This window comes from Arachis ipaensis, chromosome B9 (assembly GCF_059453495.1).
Source record: "Arachis ipaensis isolate K30076 ecotype BB chromosome B9, ASM5945349v1, whole genome shotgun sequence".
Taxonomy (NCBI): domain Eukaryota; kingdom Viridiplantae; phylum Streptophyta; class Magnoliopsida; order Fabales; family Fabaceae; genus Arachis; species Arachis ipaensis.
This window is the reverse complement of record NC_142444.1, coordinates 137,096,105-137,116,182: the sequence shown is the minus strand read 5'-3', so window position 1 is coordinate 137,116,182 and position 20,078 is coordinate 137,096,105. Positions and strand designations below refer to the sequence as shown.

The following is a 20,078-nucleotide window of genomic DNA, read 5'->3' as shown; positions in this document are numbered from 1 at the left end:
TATTTTTTCCAAAACAGCAGTATCAATATTTTAAAATATTAATTATTTAGTCCAAACCATGTAAAATCCCTATTATTTCATAACTGTCAACTTTATAATTTAAATATAGAAAATAATCCAATAATTATAAAATTGGATAATAACTATAACTTGTTTCAAATTCAATAAATTAAAACTTGCTCTAATTATCTTTAATAAGATAATTTCTGAAATTAAAGCTACAGAAATACTGAATTTGAAATTAGCTAATGATAGCCCTTTTCCAAAGGTTCTGGGTCTTACATATAGCACTCAAAATCATAAAAAAAAGGAATTCATCATCTTCATCTAACTCTTCAAAATTAGCATTCAAATCATGGAAAATTTAAGATAAATAATCTATTGAATAGAAAATATGGAGAGAAAAATTACTCCTCAAATCACCTTTGATTGCTTAAGTTGTTAATTGAAAACATAACTTTCGGTGTTTAATAAATTGACAAATCCAAGAATCCAAATAAAAAGGTGAATAAAAAAATAAAGACCCAAGTAAAGAAGAAAAGGAAGAAGGAAAAGAACCTGAGATGGGTGGTGATAGGGACGGGTCTAGCAGTGACGGAGGCCGGAGGCAACTGTGGCAAGAAGCTCGTGCAACTGCAACAAATTCAAACCACAGATAAAGTAGATTTGGAGGAAAAGAGGAAGCAAAGGAGCACCGCTTCAAGGTCAGAGCCATAAGAAGCAGCGCCAATCGAAGCTCATGGAGTAAGGGTTAGGGTTAGCAAAGATTTTTGGGGGGCTCTTTTCCAAAAAGAGGAAAGGGTGCCTGTGACGTGGTTGGTGGCAATGAAGGTTCGCAGGAAGGTTAGAGAGAACGAAAGTCACAAACGATTGAGAGAAAACTCGAGAGAAAAGAAGAGGCAGTGAGGAAAAAAGAACGAGACTGAGAGAACGAGAGCAAGAGAGGCAGAACACAAAGAAAAAAGGACACACTAGCGGTATTTCTCTCCAAACCGCCGGCAAACTAGGAGCATACAGTTGCACCTCTCAAAACTGTCGTAGTAACCACCATTAAAATAGCATATAATGGCTGTTGGCCTAACCGTTGCTAATAGACAGTCGCAATCTTTCGGTTCTAGGGTAGTGATCTAACTTACACAACATATTCGAAACTAGTTGCACTTAGTTGGGACCCAATGAATAAGGACACTAGCTACCCAATATACAGTGTTAATGGATATTGGTTCCATTCTTTACAGTGGTCAATTGGAAAGAAAACAGATAACACCGGAGTTTGGGTTCGTGAGGATTCAAGGCGGGACTCATTCTGATTGGTTTGTTGTGTTGCATAACATAATTAAATTAGAGTATTTCTATCGCACTACATACAAGGTGTGCATGTTTAAATGTGAATGGTATGATCCAAGTTCGTGACAAGGAACACGAAAGCACAAGGACTATGATATCACTGAAGTTAATGTAACCCGGAAATATAGGCACTACGATCCTTTTATTCTACCTCAAAATGCACGACAAGTATACTATTTGCCTTATCCAGGTTCATACAAGTCTAGTTGGGTGGTTGTGGTTAAGACTAAGCCAAGAGGTTGCATCGAGTCTGATGATAAGACAGAAGATCAGGAACCTTACCAGATTGATGACCCAACTCCTTCGAAAACGGTGGTTGATACCAGTGAGCCGATCACCCTTAGGTCGGCTATTATGGACGATAACATCATTGACCTGGGAATAGATGACGACACACTACAACCAAAGGACGACGATCTTTAAGAAAAGACGGGGTCGATGGCAACGAATAAGAGGAGACAAGTTCGATTATCAGGAAACTATCTCAGAAGAGAAGGATGGTGAACCAGAGGAAGAAGATGAAGAATCTGAATAGGGTTAATGTAAATGTAGTTCTATAATATGTATTATTTACCAAACTTTGAGAAGAATGTAATATAATTACCATTGTTTCAAATATTTCAACTACCATCATTCCGTATTTTTAGTTTATATGTTTGATATTTCACAATAGGTTTAAATCACTGTTTCAATTATTCATTACCAAGGTACATTATAGATGGATGGGAAAAGATTATTAAAAATAAAAAATAAAAAACACTACCGTCGGAATACATCGACGGTAACAACTAGTCAATTTTAAAAAAAAAAATAAAAAAATTCTGTCAGCATTACCCTCGGATTAATCTGCCGGTAATGTTGGCGCCAGGTAAGATGGCGCGGAGACGTATGATATGGCGCCAACGTTACCGTTGGAAAATTTTTTATGGTAATGTTCAATAGATTCGGTTTTCTTACTACCCATATTCCGTCGTCAAATCCGACAGAAATTACCGTCGGACGCAAAAATCCGCCGGTATCATGTTACCGACAAGATTTTTTCCATCGGATTTTATTCCTTTTTTTGACAGTACTCAGCGTTTTTCTTATAGTTCTTTGGATATAAATATGACGAATGACTATGATAGGGTGATAACGGAACCAATTGCACCTGCAAGAAAAGATCACAATGACACTTTAGTTGTGAATGTCAAAGGTCTAGACAATCTGTATTTTGTGAGTTCACTTATTTGGTTTATTTTTTTCTTCAATTTTGTATTTAGTTGTAGACACTATTATGGAGAAATCAACAGTCGCAAAATAATAGCAATTCAAATTTGGCATTTGAAAAAGAAACTTAGATGGCCATGGGCAAGATCGAGATAACGACACTAACTTATTCGTGAGGTTTCTAGGTCTAATGGCCCGTAGAGCAATGCTGTGTCCAATTTCAATTAGCAGATGGGATAAGATGTGTATCACCCTTACTATCAGAATGTCATACTTTCGGGTGCGCCACTTTGATAGCGGGGTATTATGACGACTCTCATATATTAAATAATAAGGTATGAACCTTTACGCGTAAACCTATTGATGGTTCTACTAGAAACTTAAAAACTTTCTAACAAGAACAAACAACACATATTCACATACTTAATGTTAATTATACATTATAGTATTACATACGAAAGCATTTACAAAACGTACCCCTCTAAATAAAACTCTAACTAACAAGGTGAGGGAAAAATAAATTCTAACAACTCAACTCCTAAACATAATCTTCTATGCTCCTTTAGCTCTGCACTAAACCTTTGTACGCTGAAAGGAGTGGAAATAGGGGATAAGAACTGGGGAGTTCTTAGTAGGGTCAAGGTGTATAGTTATGTTTATTTTATTACCATAGGCAACAGCAACGAGCAATAAAATACATTTAGATTTAACAAATAAATAACACAGAAATCAAACAATCATGTAGCACACCCACAATCACAGGAAACACACTCCCAAATAAATATGCACAAACAAGTATAATGCATGTCTGTCCTATGGTTAATGAGCTCATTTGTCGGTTATATAGCCAAATCCGACATGTCCGATAGCTAATCCGGACACTGTCTCTCTGTTGCGCATTAATACCATTAGAGAAAATACGTGCCCTGTCACCATTAGAGGGATTATGTGCCCTGTCACCATTAGAGGGAATAGGTGTCCTGTCACCCTTACAACCAGAGAGAAAATGCAGACATACTCATCATCAATCATCTTCATTTATCCTATTCATTCAATTTCATAATGTAAACTCAGTTTTCATCATTCTCCTTCCTCATCCCTTTCCCGGAGCAAATAGACAACACCACTGTATCTTACCCGGTAATTCAAATCTTAAATATCCACTTTGTGACATTCTCCAAAAACCTTCAAAACCATTTCACTTAAAACCAATTTTTCTTTCCAAACTCAACTCTTCTTTCAAAAGACAAAAGAATAATCATTTATTAGTTAAATCTCTCGGCAAGGCCTCTAGAATTTTAGGGGAGTGACAACTAATCTCATTTCAAAATCAAATCATTTAAACTCAAACATAATTCATTATTTTCTTAAATAAATCAAAATCAAATAATATAATTCTTCAATCCAAATTAACCAAAATAAAACTTCTCAAAATTTTTCTAAAAGTTTCGGCAGCGCCTCTCCTAAAACTCGGATCTTGTCACCCTTCTCGGTCCCATCCAACCCATTTCCAACAGCAAAATCATTTACAAAATCGAACCAATCCTAACATTAAATCTCTTTCAAAATCAAACCAACTCAAAATCCAATCGCTTCCAAAATCAAATCATTTTCTTTAATAATTCAAAATCAGCTAATATAATTCTTAAAACTTTTAAAAATTCATTTTAACCCCCAAATTTTTTAAAAATTACACTTTAATCACTAAACTTTTGAAAATTCTATTTTAACTCACAAACTTTTTTTTATTTAACTTCCAACCCCAAAAATCTTTCTTAATTATATTTTAGCCACAAAATAGTCAAAACATGAAGGTTTTATATTTTTCAAATAACCAAATCAAATTCATCAAAAGTTCATCAAAATTACTTGATTTTTAACTAGTTTTTCAACGATTTCGGTAACTGATTTTTCACAACTTTTAATTTAATCTCGCGGTCATCAAACCTCATCAAATTTATCTCGAAATACCACATCAAAACAGCCCCAAAATAATAAAAACACCCCAACTGGCTGTTCATACATAGCCGAACCAAAATCTCAAGCAAACAACAATAATTCAACAAAAAATCAACATAAACTTAATCAAATTCAAACAATAATCAATCAAACAAACATTCACTTATCAAATTTATAATTAATTATTATAAAATTATCAAACTTTACCTCCATGCAGAAATCACAACAACAGAAGCTTCAGGGAAGGTTTCTGAACGAGAAATTGAAGAAGAAAACGTCAAAATTGGCTACTCCACCTCCGAGGCTCCCTCGGCCGAACTTTGCATGGAGGGACAACAGCTCTACCATTAATTTCTCTCTGACAAAAGTGACGTCAACATGAGAAGAGGAAGATACGAACACTTTGAACGGATTAATTTTTTTATTGGAGTTACGGATCTCAAAAAATCAAGTTCAAAAGTTCATGGCATTCATGGAAGCACGTTCTTTTCTGATTTTCTCTCTCTCGGGTTCTCTTTCTTTTTCCTTCAAAAATGGATCATGCGGCTGAAGGATGATGACTAATTAGTGATGGTAACGAGGTGTCAAGGCATTAAATGAAGGGGGTTGAGTGTCACGGCATTAAGCTGCTCAGTCAACGGTTCATGTTATAAATAGGAGTACTATGAAAATTGAAAATTAAACGGATAACTATGAAAATTGAATATATTAAAACACAAGTAATTATATATATGAGTTACTAATATAAATGACATTAGTAACATAATGATTATAAGAATAAAAGATATACGATGAAGCGTTAGCAAAGCTAAGTTCACCGAAGAGTACCGACATTTACTCATATCGATGAATATCGAGCTTGATAATAATATTATTAACTAAACTCTATTTTTAAATTAGAAATATCAATTACTCAAATTAATATATATATAATTTTCATTACTTATAAACTATTAGAAGTATAATTTTAATTATGTAAAATATTTTATCATAGCAAAAACTTATATAAGAATATGAATTTAATTGAATTTAAATAGTTATAAAATTAATTTAATTACTTTTAATAAAATAATTTTTGAAAATAAGGAACTCCAATTAATAAAATAAATTATAACTTATTTATATTTAGATTTTAAAAAATGTGGATCGTTACAAGATGTCTGAAGATGACACAAAAAATAGTAGAACTACATTGAAGTAAGAATATATACTTTAGATATTTCAATATTTTCTTTTCATATTAAATTGGTCATTGATGGTAGTTTTAAGTTGTTAGTACGCTACTTGTTTGTAGTACTATATCTGCCTATGTTTGTTTCCTCCTATGTTTGTATACACTAATCTATTTTTTTTTTTTTTTGTATAGGAGCAAATATTAGAATATTTGCCTGAAGATCAAGAGCATATTGCAGTTGAAGGAGTTCTTTCTAAAGTGTTGGCTCATCCGAATGATACAATTGAAAAGGTCTTTGGTGCTAATAATGTAGGGTGTGTGCATGATTTTAGTAGTATTGTATATTCGGTAGGATTTGATAAATCTAAACATGTGTTTTGAGTTTGCAACTGGTGGAGTCTCCAACATATCTCAGCAACATATGATATATTTAGAAAAGTGGGTTGAAAATTAAAAAAAAAAAGGGCAGATGAATATGAAGAAACCAAAATTCAGTTAGTAGTTCTGTATAAATTTTTGTTATCAAAATATGATGAAGTGTCTACTCTATTCAGTGACATGCCACACATTTAATTGGTGTATTTGATAAGTATTAGTTGAAAATTTAGGTAGATTTACTTTAGAAGACGTTAGAGTTTCTTTTATTTCTTATTATATAGAAAAAAAATATAGAAATTTAGACTTGAATTGTTATTATTATTTTATTTATATAAATAATAAATTTTAATTATTATGTCTTTCTTTTTCAATGCAATAAATGTCCAATTTGTGTATTTCAAAACTAAATTTGTTATTAATGTTATATATAAATATAATTTTAATATATTAAAACGGTTGAATTAGCCACAATCAAATTACGATAAAAGCTACAAATTCTAAAAAAAAAAAAAAATCAAAGTTAGTTACGAAAAAATCTAATTAATTAGTACAAATTAGCTACGGATGGCACGTAGAAAAATCAGAATTAGTCACGGAAATAATATGGCTAAATAATTCGATAGTAGCCACGAAAAAATAACGGCTAAAAAACACGACCCGCATAAATTAGCTACGAATAAAATGCGGTAAAATTATAATTTTTATTTGATTATTTTTATTTAACCATAGTATTAAGTGTGGAAAATAATGTATAAATTATGACTCTTCAAAAGTTTCTACAGTATTTAAAATTGTGACTTATAACACTAAAATTATGACAAACTGAGAATACAATCTTTTTATTAGCCATGAATATTTTTTGGTGACCAATATTTAATTGTACAGTTTTTATGGACTTTAGTCACGTTTTTTTTTCTATAGGTAAACCCTTTGTTTTTTTGTAGCTCTTATGAAAAGAATGAAAAAGAAAAGTAGTGAATTGGAAGTTTTTTGTTGAGAAAGAAAAGGGTTGAGAGGAAGAAAGGGGAAAAAAACCGTATATTAATAATTATTGGCTGATTTTAAAAAAAATATTGGTTAACATAATTTGGTTCCAAAATTTTCTCATTTTTTATATGACTATTTTTATTATTATCAAAATTTTAATTTATTATGGAACGAAAGAAAAGTAGTGAATTGGAATTTTTATTGTTGTTATTTTTATTTAATTTATAAATTAAAATATATTATTTTGATGATGGTGTGTGTTCAAAAATAAAATGAAAAATTCTAAAATTTATCAAAACTTTCTAAAAAGTAAAAACTGCATGTGTGAAGTAAATAATTTGCAATTTAGTTTAAAAATTTTGTCATCTTTTCTAAAAATTATACTATAACATTTGAAAAGTATTAAGAAAATGTGTCTTTTTAAGGAGCCAATGATTTATTTATATAATGTGTATAATAGACTATATGAGTTACAAAATGAACATTATCCATAATATTTAGAATAAGATATTAGAGATAAAGTCATTCATTTCAAAAGGATAAATTCTAATACTATATCATGAAACCACTCATCTAAAAAACTTATGTTAATAAAAAAAATAATACTAATAATTATATTTTTAATACTCCTTAAACCTCTATTGACTTTCCATACTTTTCCTAAGAAAATTACTCACGCTCATTCTCAGGTCTTGAATTGTAAATAGAAAACTTTTGAATAATAACGGTTTGGAAACCCTTACCTTTTTCCTTCCGCCGCCATCCTCGTCTCCGGCGCCGTTTGATTATCTGCCACCACGACCTCAGTTGCGCCGCCGCAAGAGCTTCGCCTCTCATCCACCACAATTGCGTAGGTTTTTTCATTAGACGCTGACTCTATTTGCTTCATTCTACTTCTTTTTTTTTTTTTCCTATTTGGCTTATGTAGTGATTGAACCTTAACTTAGCTTACTAATTAATATTGGCCGGTAGATTTATATCAAATTCTTAGTTTTTTTTTTTTCTTTTTCCTTTTTTGGCTATTGTTTTGTTAAATTTTAAGCATAAGTTTCCAAAAGGCATTTTATTGGTACCTTTACGTAAATTAGAGTAAGAATGAATGGCATAATAGAGTGTTACTAAGATTACTAGAACCAATGGAGGTGTTTTGTTTCTATTGGTATGAGGTGAAGTATAGTTTTGAAATGAGTGTCTGGCAAACTTTTGTGATGGTTGTGCTTAATGTAGATTAAGTTCTTTTGAGTTTTGCGCTATCTTTCTTATTGATGGTAATTTTTATGATCTGGACTTCCATTTGGGATTAAATGTTTTTGACGCAACTTGAATTTTAGTGAATTCAGAGTTTGACATCGTTTTGATTCATCAGCATTATCATAGCACATAGGACATAGGTGCTGCAACTGCACTCTGCAAATGAAGTTTGCAGTGAAGAAAGCATTGAGTAGCAGTGGCGCTCGGGTGGGAGTACTCGAGGTGGGAAGCTGCCCGGCGCCAATCGAAACCCCCGCTCTTCTCCTGGCTACTCGAAAAGGCCTCCCTCACTTCATCTCCCCTGAGCTTCTCCCTTCTCTCCCATCGCCTGATTCCAACCTCCTTCAAGTTTCTCCTCTGCACTTGTAAGTTGTAGACACACTCATGTTCACAATCTTCGCATAATGCCCTCTCATTATTTTCTCTTGTCTACTTCTCTAGTTTGGAAGGACTCTCTACAACCACTATATCAAAAATAGGAGGCCTTCACCAAATGCTTGGTTTGAAACAACATGGAATTGCAGCTGTACCCAGGGATTCTATACAGTGCCTTCCTGAGTCCAAAGCAGCTACCAGACTTGGAGCTTCTTTCGAGACACCTTGTGGCCGTCTATTGGTAAATTTATTGCCACTTGGGTTTGAATATTGTCTTTATGATAGTACTGTATATCTTTCTAATTCTAAATTTTGACATGACCAGATTAAACCTAAAGATTATATTGAAATGATATCCTGCATGAAGCCAAATATATGGGCATCTTTGGCAGATGAAGTACCTGCTTGGGTCTCTGAGAAAAGGAACAAAACCTCGGTAGATAGAACTTTGAGATGGCTTGATGACTGCATTTCGTTGTATCCGGTAAAGGACAGTTTATGATTTTCCTCTCTAGCTGTGTTATGAATTCATTTCTTGTGATTGAGATAGTTGATATCTTGTCTTCCTTCTTGCTTTTTTTCTTTTCTAGCAAAAAAATTAAGACAAAGAGATAAATTCATTAATTTTGATCTCAACATTCAGGCAGCTGGATCTATCTTTGGTGCCATCGTTGGAGGCACAAGTTTGGAAGAAAGGAAGCGATGTGCAGAGGAGGTAGCTAAGCGAAATGTATCAGGTTCTTTGTTTTTCTTCAGTTTGTGTTAGCCTAAGTTGTAGAGGTATTAGGATGTTATCAATACGTTAAGTATCGTCATAGAGCAATCCATTATCTGTTCCTTAATTACTCCTCACTTCCTGGTGCTGCTATATGTAAGATGCTCCGTTAGTCCCTCTACTGTGACAAATGCATGTTATTCATTATGGAACTTAAATTATTGAAACTTAAATCTTTTTGAGATGCATAACTTACTTATGATCATTGATGCAGGCTATTGGATTGGAGGATTTGGACTTGGAGAGGGCATTGACGAGCGACCTGCTCTTTTAAGAGAAGTTATGGTAAGTGTCATTTCAGGAGTTGTTCAATAAGACCCCATTTTTTAATTGAACTTTATGTAATAGTTCAAGCTAAGTTGTGATAATTTTGACAAGTATAGACTACTGCTGAAACCGTAAAACCTGATTTTCTTGTTACTATTTTTGTGTGTGCGGATGTTTTGTAGAGATTACTATTCATGCTGGACATTTTTGAGTTTTATCTGAAATTCCTAACTAAGTAACCTTTTTCTCAGGATATCTTGCCAGATGAGAAGCCACGCTTAACATGTGGGCTTGGACTCCCAGGTACATGATTTATGTAATTAAACTCATATGTTATTGTCCTGCTTAGCTTGATGGATGTAGTTACCTCCTTGTATTTCCCAAGACATTTATTTTTTTTCTTTTCAGTCTATCATCTTCGTATACATGCTTCTGAAGCTGAATTCCCCACTGGAATATTAGGTTCTTCATCAGTAAACCACTGTTTCTGATCTAGATTTCTTGAGTAGATACCAGTTTCCATCACAGCGATTTTTAAAACAACGAATCATTACCATTCTGTTCACTCCCTATTCTGCTAATCAATAGAACTCATCTTTGATCATATATATATATATGATTAAGTTAAAATTTTTAGCTTACCAAATTTTTATTATATTTATTTTTGAATATATACAAATTTTTTGCACATAAAAGCTTATTAGTTATTATTACCCTTACAGAGGAGATTTTGCAGGGGATTGCCGCAGGAATTGATCTGTTTGATTCAACGTAAGTAGCTATTCCACTTTCTGTTTTCTCAATATCCCAATTCCCCTGGTGTTTGGTGTCAAAGAACTAGGATGGTTTTTGTGATGATTCATAGGTACATCTATTCCCTCACACTTGGAGGATTTGCACTAACCTTTTCATTGGACAAAAGCGGGGAGCAACATAATTTACAGTCAGACCAGATTGGAAGTGACTCGACTAAAATTAACTTGAGGGCAACAGCTTACCGGTAACATGATAATTGTTACTGCCTTCTTTTCTTTTTATTATATGGTAGTGGATTACTCTATAATTTATGCAGATTTCACTATGATTATTTTTGTTTTTCTTTCTGTTTTTTGTTCTGTATTTCTGCTTCTGTTGTAAATTGACATTAAGGATTGGTTTTCCCTGAATTAGGATTTCTTGATAGTCCTATGACTTAAACCTTCTGTTTGTTTATATCAATTGTAAATTTGTAATTACGTTCTCTCATTTCATCAATATACACTATTTTGAGTTTGCTCTTCACTATATTTTCTCGGATGACCATGCATTTCAAAACATGCTTAATTGTTCTTGTTTAGCTGAATTGTTAGTAGTAGTAATCAGATTACATATTAAATGTCACTTCTTTCAACTGAGTTTTGTGCTTGCATTTTGATGCAGGAAAGATATGTCCCCCATTTTAGAAAACTGCACCTGCTATACGTGCCAAAATCATACTAAAGCATACATCAATCACCTACTCAATGTTCATGAAATGCTGGCACAGACTCTTCTAGAAATGTAAGTTTTTCTTTACTTAAAATTGTAGTTGTAATAGCACTATACAAGTATTAGTATCCTATGAGTACTAGTGGTGACAGTGTTGTATTAAATCCTGCAGACACAATACCCATCACTATTTGAGGTTCTTCCATGTAATAAGAGGAGCAATCCAAGATGGAAGCTTTGAAGAATTCCGGCAGGCGTTCTTGGAGAGCAGGCGTGAGCATTTCAAAGGAGAAGCCATTTCAACTTGAGATCATATACAAGTTAATGCAAATTTTGTTGTGAATTAATTAGTCGTGTAATTATTTGTGAAATTAAATTATAAAATGGGAATTATTGATTGCCATTGGGTGGGGAATGTTGTCCATGCATCACTTGTGGTTTTTTGTTCGAGTTAAATTACTTGCCAGTTTAGCTGTTCATTTATTAGATACACACTTGATAATACAAACTTGAAAGGGGTATATTTGATTCGCAAAAGTAACCAATTATCCACAAACTTATTACTTGATTTTACTTTCACTTTTGTGTGTTTAATTCTAATGTATGGGTAAAATTTCTCACGGTCTATTAAAATTAAATTATTAATTTATTACAATTGAATTGAATAGTTAAACATAGATTAATTTTGTTAAAACTGTTCATTTTTTCTAAAATTATACCGATGATACAATTCCAAGTAATCTATACCCCTCCCGTTTCACCACCCCCCAAAAAAAAAAATAAAAAAGATAAGAAACAAAAAAGCTAAAAGTAAAGCAATTTGTGCCATTAAATAATTACTGTTTAATATTAGATAAATACAACAAATAAAAAAAATTATATTTGGATCCTCTTTATTTTTTATATAAACTGCTATAACTTATAGAGTTTTACACAAATACACATAAACTCCTATAGTGTATTGCAATTTATGTGAAAATATAAATTATATATAGAACAACCTCCTATCACCTCCTACTTGAAAAACCTTGCTTTCTCCTTTCTCTCTCAAATTTAATCTATACATTGAATATTTTTGTTGAAAAACATATCTAACGGATTTAGAAGGCTATATTTTAGTTAAATTAAAACCCATTTAAATTACTGTTGACTTATTTATTTACTAAAAATAACGACGGATGTTAATAACGGTTGATTTAAAAAAAAAAAAGAAAAGAAAGAAAGATATATACAAGTAGTATAATGCATAAAGTAAGTCAAATAAATACATAAAAAAAAAGAGTAAATGGACAAAAATACACATGAAAAATTTTTAAAGTCACAAAAGTACATATACAGAATTAAAATTTCAATTTAGTCACCAAAAAAAAAAAGAATTAAAATTTCAATGTATACATCAAAGATGGCTAATGATAGACAAAACTAACCTGCCATTAAAAAAGTTCTGTTTCCGTTAAGTTTAGTATATACGTGGCCATTAATACAATGAGTTGGCACTCCTTATCATTGTTTAAGGTATCTAATGTGAAAAATCAACAAAATATTATTATTAAAAGGTAGAGCGTCGCTTTTTGAGCCCTAACTTGGTTGAACCCTAATTTTGCAAAATTCTCCAGAAGTAGCAACTAGGATGGGAGGTTGAAGGCATGTTTAGAAGTTTGAGGATTGGAAGATAGTACCTTCACGGAAAAACACCTTAAGTGACAATGGGAGATCATCCACTGGAGCTGCGTTGAAGAGAAAGAAGAAAAAATAAAAAAAACCCCTTTCAATGGTGGCAAATGCTACCATGACGTTGAGGTGATGTTGTTAAAGTCGCAAACAGTGGAGAATCTAAATAGATGATTCTTTTGTTGTCCTTTGTATAAGGTATGCGTCTGCAATTTAGTTTCAAATTGTGTTTATTGAAAGTCTTCCTTTTATACTCATGTCTTATTCTGTTCATCTTCAATAAATTAGAAACCTGAGTTGAGATGTGAGTATTTCGTCTAGCTTGATAAAATCCAAGATCAGTACAGAGACAAAGCGACTTTACATACTAATTTATTGCAACATTCACTTTCTAGGAGATAAAATTCTATTTCGATAGAATTAGATGATAAAATTGTGAAATTGATGTTGAACTTGAACACTAGGATGAGACATGAAAATAGTGACTTAGGAAGTTGATAATTGAATGTATATTGGAATGATTATTTGGGATTCTGCTTAAAAAAAATGACACTCTATCCTTTAATAATTACATTTTATTGATTTTAAAATAAACAAAATTGTTATTTTTCACATCAGATACCTTAAACATTGAAAGGATTACCAACTTATCATTTTAATGGCCACATATACACTAAACTTAATAGAAACAGAGCCCATCTAACAGCAGATTAGTGTTGTCCATCGTTGGTTATCTTTGGTGTGTACATTGAAATTTCGAGTATGCACTTTTTAATTTTCATATTGCAGAAAGAGTGGTATTTTCCACCGTTATTTGAGCGTTGTGTTATCCGTGAGTGTGGAAAGCGACTGATAACAAATCGAAGGGTTCGATTTATCTCACCAGAAATTGGAGGGTCGGTATTGAGTCAAAACAAACCCTCAGATTTGTGTATGGTGGAGAACAATCGAATGGCTGCGCTTGAAAACGTGGAGATCGGACGAACGAGATTGAGTCCCCAAAACCCACCCTCAGTTTTGTGACCATGAATAATGGACGACCAGGGTTGAATCTGAGCAGATGGATGGTGAAGGAGTGCTTTGCAAATCTAAGGATCAGTTTTGTGATAAAATACAGTTGTCGTGCATGTAGTCTCTTCTGTGGAGTGTGAGGCTCCTCTCTTTTTTCTCTCCCTCGCCACTGATCCCTCTCACTCTCTTTCCCTTCACTCTGTAAAAAACTCATCTCAATAAGCTTCACTCTCCTAGAACCAAATTCTCACTTAACCAAATACACAATGCCTAAAAAAAATTAAAGAAGTTAATCGTCGTGAGCTTCATGTTAACTATTTTTGTCAATTTAATTATGTAAGTTTTTATTTTAACTTTTTAAGTATAAATATTAAAATAATAATATTATAAATTTAACATTGTTTATAGATTAAATGGTAGTATTAAAATGTGTTTTGTGTAGATATAAAATTAGTTATATATATATATATATATATATATATATATATATAGTTAGTTTATATTAATAATAATAAGGGATAAATACTTTTTCGTCCCTAAGGTTTGTGGTCAAAATCAAAATTGTCCCCAACCTTTTTTTCTTATTAAAATCATCCTCGACATTACAAAACGTTATAAAATCGTCCTTTTCTACTTCAATTATATTTTTTGACCAAATTACCCTTCATTATTAATAAAAATAATATTAAAAAAAAAGAGCAAACCCCCACCCCACCAACTCCCCAGCATCTCTTCAGTCTCTCTACCCATCCCTCCTCCATTCCCCTTCCTTCTACTCTTCACCATCACCCTCTTCTTCTCACCTTCGCCGTGGCAATTACCACTGCCGGAGGACACCCACCCTCCTCCCCTTCCTCTTCTCACTCTTCTCCAATCCCCTTCCAGCTTCTCACTCTTCTTCATTTTACCAGGCAGACAGAACATAGCAAAAGGTAGAAGCAAAAAATTAAATTAACAGCAACATAGCCATCACCTCTTCTCCTTCGCACCTCCTCACTCTCCCTTTCCTCACCACCATCACCATTGCCACTATAGCCATTCATTACTCACAACACTTTTTTTTTCCACCAACAACAATAGTCCCAAATAAATTAATAGCAACATTCACAAAATAAATCAACAAAAAATTCAGATTAAATAATAATTCAATAATCATCAACTACAATTTTAGTTTTTAGATCTAAAAATAGCAAAACAATAGAAATTAAAAAAATTAAAAAATCACAAGCAGAAGTATAAACTCAAGTAGAAGCAAAAGTTCAAGCAGAAGCAGAAGAAGAAGAGGCAGAAGAAGAAGCAGAGGCAGTCATAGAAGAAGAAGCAGCACTGGCGGGTCCCCTCCCGATGACGACATGACGTCGGCGGCAAACCCTAGAAACAAATAATTAGGGCGGCGAAAACGGAGAGAAAAAAAGTTGAGGTTGGAATTGGGGTTGGAGTTTTAAAGAGAAGGGTATGAGGAAGGGGATGGGAGGTTACGGGAGTGGGGTGAGGGGGTGGGGGGGTTACGGTGAAGACGTGAGGGAGTGGGGTGAGGGGTGGGGGGTTACGGGAGTGGGGTGAGGGGATGGGGGTTACGTTTTGTTTTAATTATTTTTATTATTTAATAAAGGTAATTTGGTAAAAAAAAAAATTGAAGTAAAAAAAGACGATTTTATAACGTTTTTTAATGTTGGGGATGATTTTAATAAGAAAAAAAGGTCAGGGACAATTTTGATTTTGACCTCAAATTTTAGGGACGAAAAAAGTATTTATCCCTGATAATAATCTATGGGTATGGTAGAGCTAACCATTACATAATAAATTTAAATTTATTTTATAGGTTTATTAATTGTATCCGTTAGAGTATCATAACAATTAGAATTGAGTTTATTGGTTATTTTTTATATTAGAATATTTGGTAGTTTTTGTTTAGCGTTAGTGCCATAACAATTTAATACGCCTTGTTGCTAAATTAATTAATAGAGTTTAATTTAGGACTTATGAATAATTTGATTAATTATTTTAGATTATATGAGAATATAAATTAAAATTGTTAGTTTAATTTATTAACTATACTTGCATGTTAATAGAATAGATAGCAATTTGAATTTTAACTTTTCGATAATATTAAGATTAATGATAAAGTTAAAATGCTAATGAAAATAAATTGTTATATTTTTGTAGTTATTATAATGTTATTTGTTAGAGATTAGAACTAATTATTACCATAATGGAACTAATTATTAAGCTAATGAAAATAATAGACTTCGGGATCAACCCCATTAGTCTTGACAGTGTTACAGATTTGCAAGAATTCAGCTAAGAACTGATGAGGATCTTCCAATGGAAGTCCATGAAACTTGCAATTCTGTTGCATCAGAGAAACTAATTGAGACTTAAGCTCAAAGTTTTTTGCTCCAATGGTAGGGATTGAGATGCTTCTCCCATAGAAGTCGAGAGTAGGTGCAGTAAAGTCACCAAGCACCTTCCTTGCATTGTTGGCATTGTTGTTGTTTTCGGCTGCCATGGCTTCTTCTTGTTTGAAAGTTTCTGTTAGGTCCTCTATAGAGAGTTGTAATTTAGCTTCTTTTAGCTTTCTCTTCAAGGTCCTTTCAGGTTCAGGATCAGTTTCAACAAGAATGCCCTTGTCCTTGCTCCTGCTCATATGAAAAGAGAGGAGAAGAAAATATGGAATCCTCTATGTCACAACATAGAGATTCCTTGAGGTGTCAGAGGAAAATAAAAATAGAAGGATGAGGTAGAGAAGAGAGAATTCGAACTTATCAAGAGAGACAGAGTTCGAATTGCTGATAATGGAGAAGTGTTAGTCCTTTAAATAGAAGGATTTGAGAAGAGGGGAAGAATTTTTGAAATTAAAGTAAAAAGATTTTGAAATAAAAAGAAATTTTGAAAATTTGGTAAATGATTTTCGAAAACTAAGATTGGAAAAGAAATTAAGTGATTTTTGGAAAAGATTTTGAAATTAGAAATAAAAAAGATATGATTGAAAATTAATTTTGAAAAAGATGTGATTGAAAAGATATGATTGAGAAGACATGATTGAGAATCAAATTAAAAAGAGAAATTTTTTTTAAATTAAAGTTGATTACTTGACTAACAGGAAATTAAAAGATATGATTCTAGAATTAAAATTTGATCATTTCTTAATAGGCAAGTAACAACTTAAAAATTTTGAATTAAATCATTAATTGTAGCAAGGATTTTCGAAAATAATAATAATTTAAAAAAATGGAAAGAAATTGATTTTGAAAAGATATGATTGAAGAGATATGATTTGAAAAAGATTTGATTTTGAAAAATTATGAATATTTGAAAAAGATTTGAATTAAAAACAAAATCTTCCCTCTAGTGTCCTCTTGGCGTTAAACGCCCAGAATGGCATCCATTCTGGCGTTTAACGCCCAAAATGCTACCTTTTTGGGTGTCTAACGCCCAGCCAGGTACCCTGGCTGGCGTTTAAACGCTAGTTTTCCTTCCTCACTGGGCGTTTTGAACGCCCAACTTTTTTTTCTGTAATTCCTCTGCTGCATGTTCTGAATCTTCAATTCTCTGTATTATTGACTTGAGAAGACATAATTTTGAAAATTTTTTGAATTTTTTTTAATAATGAGAAATAATCAAAATGCAACTAATCATGGAAAACTAAGATTAAACCAAACTTAAAAATTTTCATATTAGAGACACTAACAAATTGAGAATGCATATGAAAAACAACAAAACACACAAGACAAGAGAATTTAAAGACTCAGAGCAAGAAAATCATCAAGAATAACTTGAAGATCAATGAAGAACATGATGCATGTAATTTTCGAAAATTAGAAGAATAAAGACATGCAATTGACACCAAACTTAAAATTAGACACTAGACTCAAACAAGAAATATAAAATATTTTTTTATTTTAAGATTTTATACATTTTTTTTGTGATTTTTCGAAAATTATATGGAAAAAAAAATAAAGATATTCAAAATTTTTAATGAGAATTCCAGGAATCATGCAATGTTAGTCTAAAACTCCGGTCCAGGAATTATACATGGCTTACTAGCCGGCCAAGCTTTCAGTGAAAGCTTCGGTCCAAAACACTAGATATGGCCAATGGCTAGCCAAGCTTTAGCAGATCATTACTTTCAACAGCAAGATTGATAGAAATCAACAAGCTCTTGTGATGATAAGTTGAAACCTCGATCCAAAAGTTTAGACATGGTTTCACAACCAGCCAGACTTCAACAAATCATCATGAAACTCTAGAATTCATTCTTAAAAACTCTGAGGAACAAAATAGAAATACATTTTTTTTGAATTTTTTTCGAAAAAATAAAAAGCAAAAAACTTAAACATAAATTAAAATGACCTAATTTGAGCAACAAGATGAACTGTCAGTTGTCTAAACTCGAACAATCCCCAGCAACGGCGCTAAAAACTTGGTGCACGAAATTGTGATCATCAATGGCGCCAACATCATGGTACGCACAATTGTAATCTCAACTCTTTGTCACAACTCCGCACAACTAACCAGCAAGTACACTGGGTCGTCCAAGTAATAAACCTTACGTGAGTAAGGGTCGATCCCACGGAGATTGTTAGCTTGAAGCAAGCTATGGTCATCTTGTAAATCTCAGTCAGGCGGATTCAAATGGTTATGGAGAATTGATAATTAAAATATGAATAAAACATAAAATAGGATAAAGAAACTTATGTAATTCATTGGTGAGAATTTCAGATAAGCGTATGAAGATGCTTTGTTCCTTCTGAACCTCTACTTTCCTATTGCCTTCTTCCAATCATTCATACTCCTTTCCATGGCAAGCTGTATGTTGGGTTTCACCGTTGTCAATGGCTACCTCCCGTCCTCTCAATGAAAATGTTCCAAATGCGCTGTCACCGCACGGCTAATCAGTTGTTGGTTCTCGATCATGTTGGAATAGAATCCATTGATCCTTTTGCGTCTGTCATTACACCCAACACTCGCGAGTTTGAATCTCGTCACAGTCATCCCTTCCCAGATCCTACTCGGAATACCACAGACAAGGTTTACACTTTTCGGATCTCAGGAATGGCCGCCAATTGATTCTAGCCTATACCACGAAGGTTCTAATATTAGATTAGAAACCCAAGAGATACACATTCAAGCTTGTTTGCATGTAAAACGGAAGTGGTTGTCAGGTACGCATTCATAGGTAAGAATGGTGATGAGTGTCACGGATCATCACATTCATCATGTTGAAGAATGAATGGATATCTTAGAACAGAAATAGGCTTGAGTTGAATAGAAAAACAATAGTACTTTGCATTAATTCATGAGGAACAGCAGAGCTCCACACCTTAATCTATGGTGTGTAGAAACTCCACTGTTGAAAATACAAAAGTGATAATGGTGATCATTTGCTTCGGCCCCAGAGAGGGAACCAGAAGAACCAAGATCAAAAGTATGATCAAGTGTTTAAAATACAATAGCAAAAGGTCCTATTTATAGAAAACTAGTAACCTAGGGTTTACAAAAATGAGTAAATGATGCAGAATCCACTTCAGGGCCCACTTGGTGTGTGTTTGGACTGAGCGTTGAAGCTTTCACGTGTAGAGGCTTTTCTTGGAGTTAAACGCCAGCTTTTGTGCCAGTTTGGGCGTTTAACTCCAGCTTTTATGCCAGTTCTGGCGTTTTGACGCCAAAATTCCTATGCTGACTTGGAACACCGGTTTGGGCCATCAAATCTTGGGCAAAGTATGGTCTATTATATATTGCTGGAAAGCCCAGGAAGCCAATTGGGTATCTGTAGCCCCAGAAAATCCACTTCGAGTGCAGGGAGGTCAGAATCCAACAACATCTGCAGTCCTTTTTCAGCCTCTGAATCAGTTTTTTGCTCAGGTCCCTCAATTTCAGCCAGAAAATATCTGAAATCACAGAAAAATACACAAACTCATAGTAAAGTCTAGAAATGTGATTTTTATTCAAAAACTAATAAAAATATAATAAAACTAACTAAAACATACTAAAAACAATGCCAAAAAGCGTATAAATTATCCGCTCATCAGTGATCCACGCGTGCGTGTCGCCTAACAGCATGGAAACTATAGCAAATTGCATATAATTTGAAAGCCCCGGATGTTATCTTTCCAATGCAACTGGAACTGCCTCATTTGGACCTCTGTAGCTCAAGTTATGATCGATTTAGTACGAAGAGGTCAGGCTTGACAGCTTAGCAATTCT

General features: G+C 33.1%; 2 protein-coding genes across 3 annotated transcripts in view; both read left to right on the top strand.

The window, feature by feature from the left end:
- Window positions 1-7,725: 7,725 nt before the first annotated feature.
- Window positions 7,726-11,745, top strand: LOC107619424 (uncharacterized). 2 transcript variants are annotated; one of them, XM_016321711.3, is made up of 11 exons: window positions 7,726-7,904; window positions 8,421-8,670; window positions 8,747-8,921; window positions 9,006-9,164; window positions 9,324-9,417; window positions 9,670-9,740; window positions 9,974-10,025; window positions 10,445-10,493; window positions 10,588-10,722; window positions 11,142-11,261; window positions 11,362-11,745. In XM_016321711.3, the coding sequence occupies exons 2-11, from the start codon at window positions 8,468-8,470 to the stop codon at window positions 11,495-11,497; spliced, it is 1,194 nt and encodes a 397-aa protein (XP_016177197.1). In that variant the 5' UTR covers window positions 7,726-7,904; window positions 8,421-8,467; the 3' UTR covers window positions 11,498-11,745. The 2 variants fall into 2 exon arrangements, with proteins under 2 accessions (XP_016177197.1, XP_088356666.1); XM_088500540.1 differs by having other exon boundaries at window positions 7,729-7,904; window positions 8,432-8,670.
- Window positions 11,746-12,692: 947 nt separating this feature from the next.
- The window catches only part of LOC148546497 (uncharacterized), a 32,370-nt gene continuing 24,984 nt past the window's right edge, over window positions 12,693-20,078 (top strand). The window contains exon 1 of the mRNA XM_088499226.1: window positions 12,693-13,058. The gene's annotated coding sequence lies outside the window, so the exon portion shown is untranslated. The remainder of the gene's footprint in view (window positions 13,059-20,078) is intronic.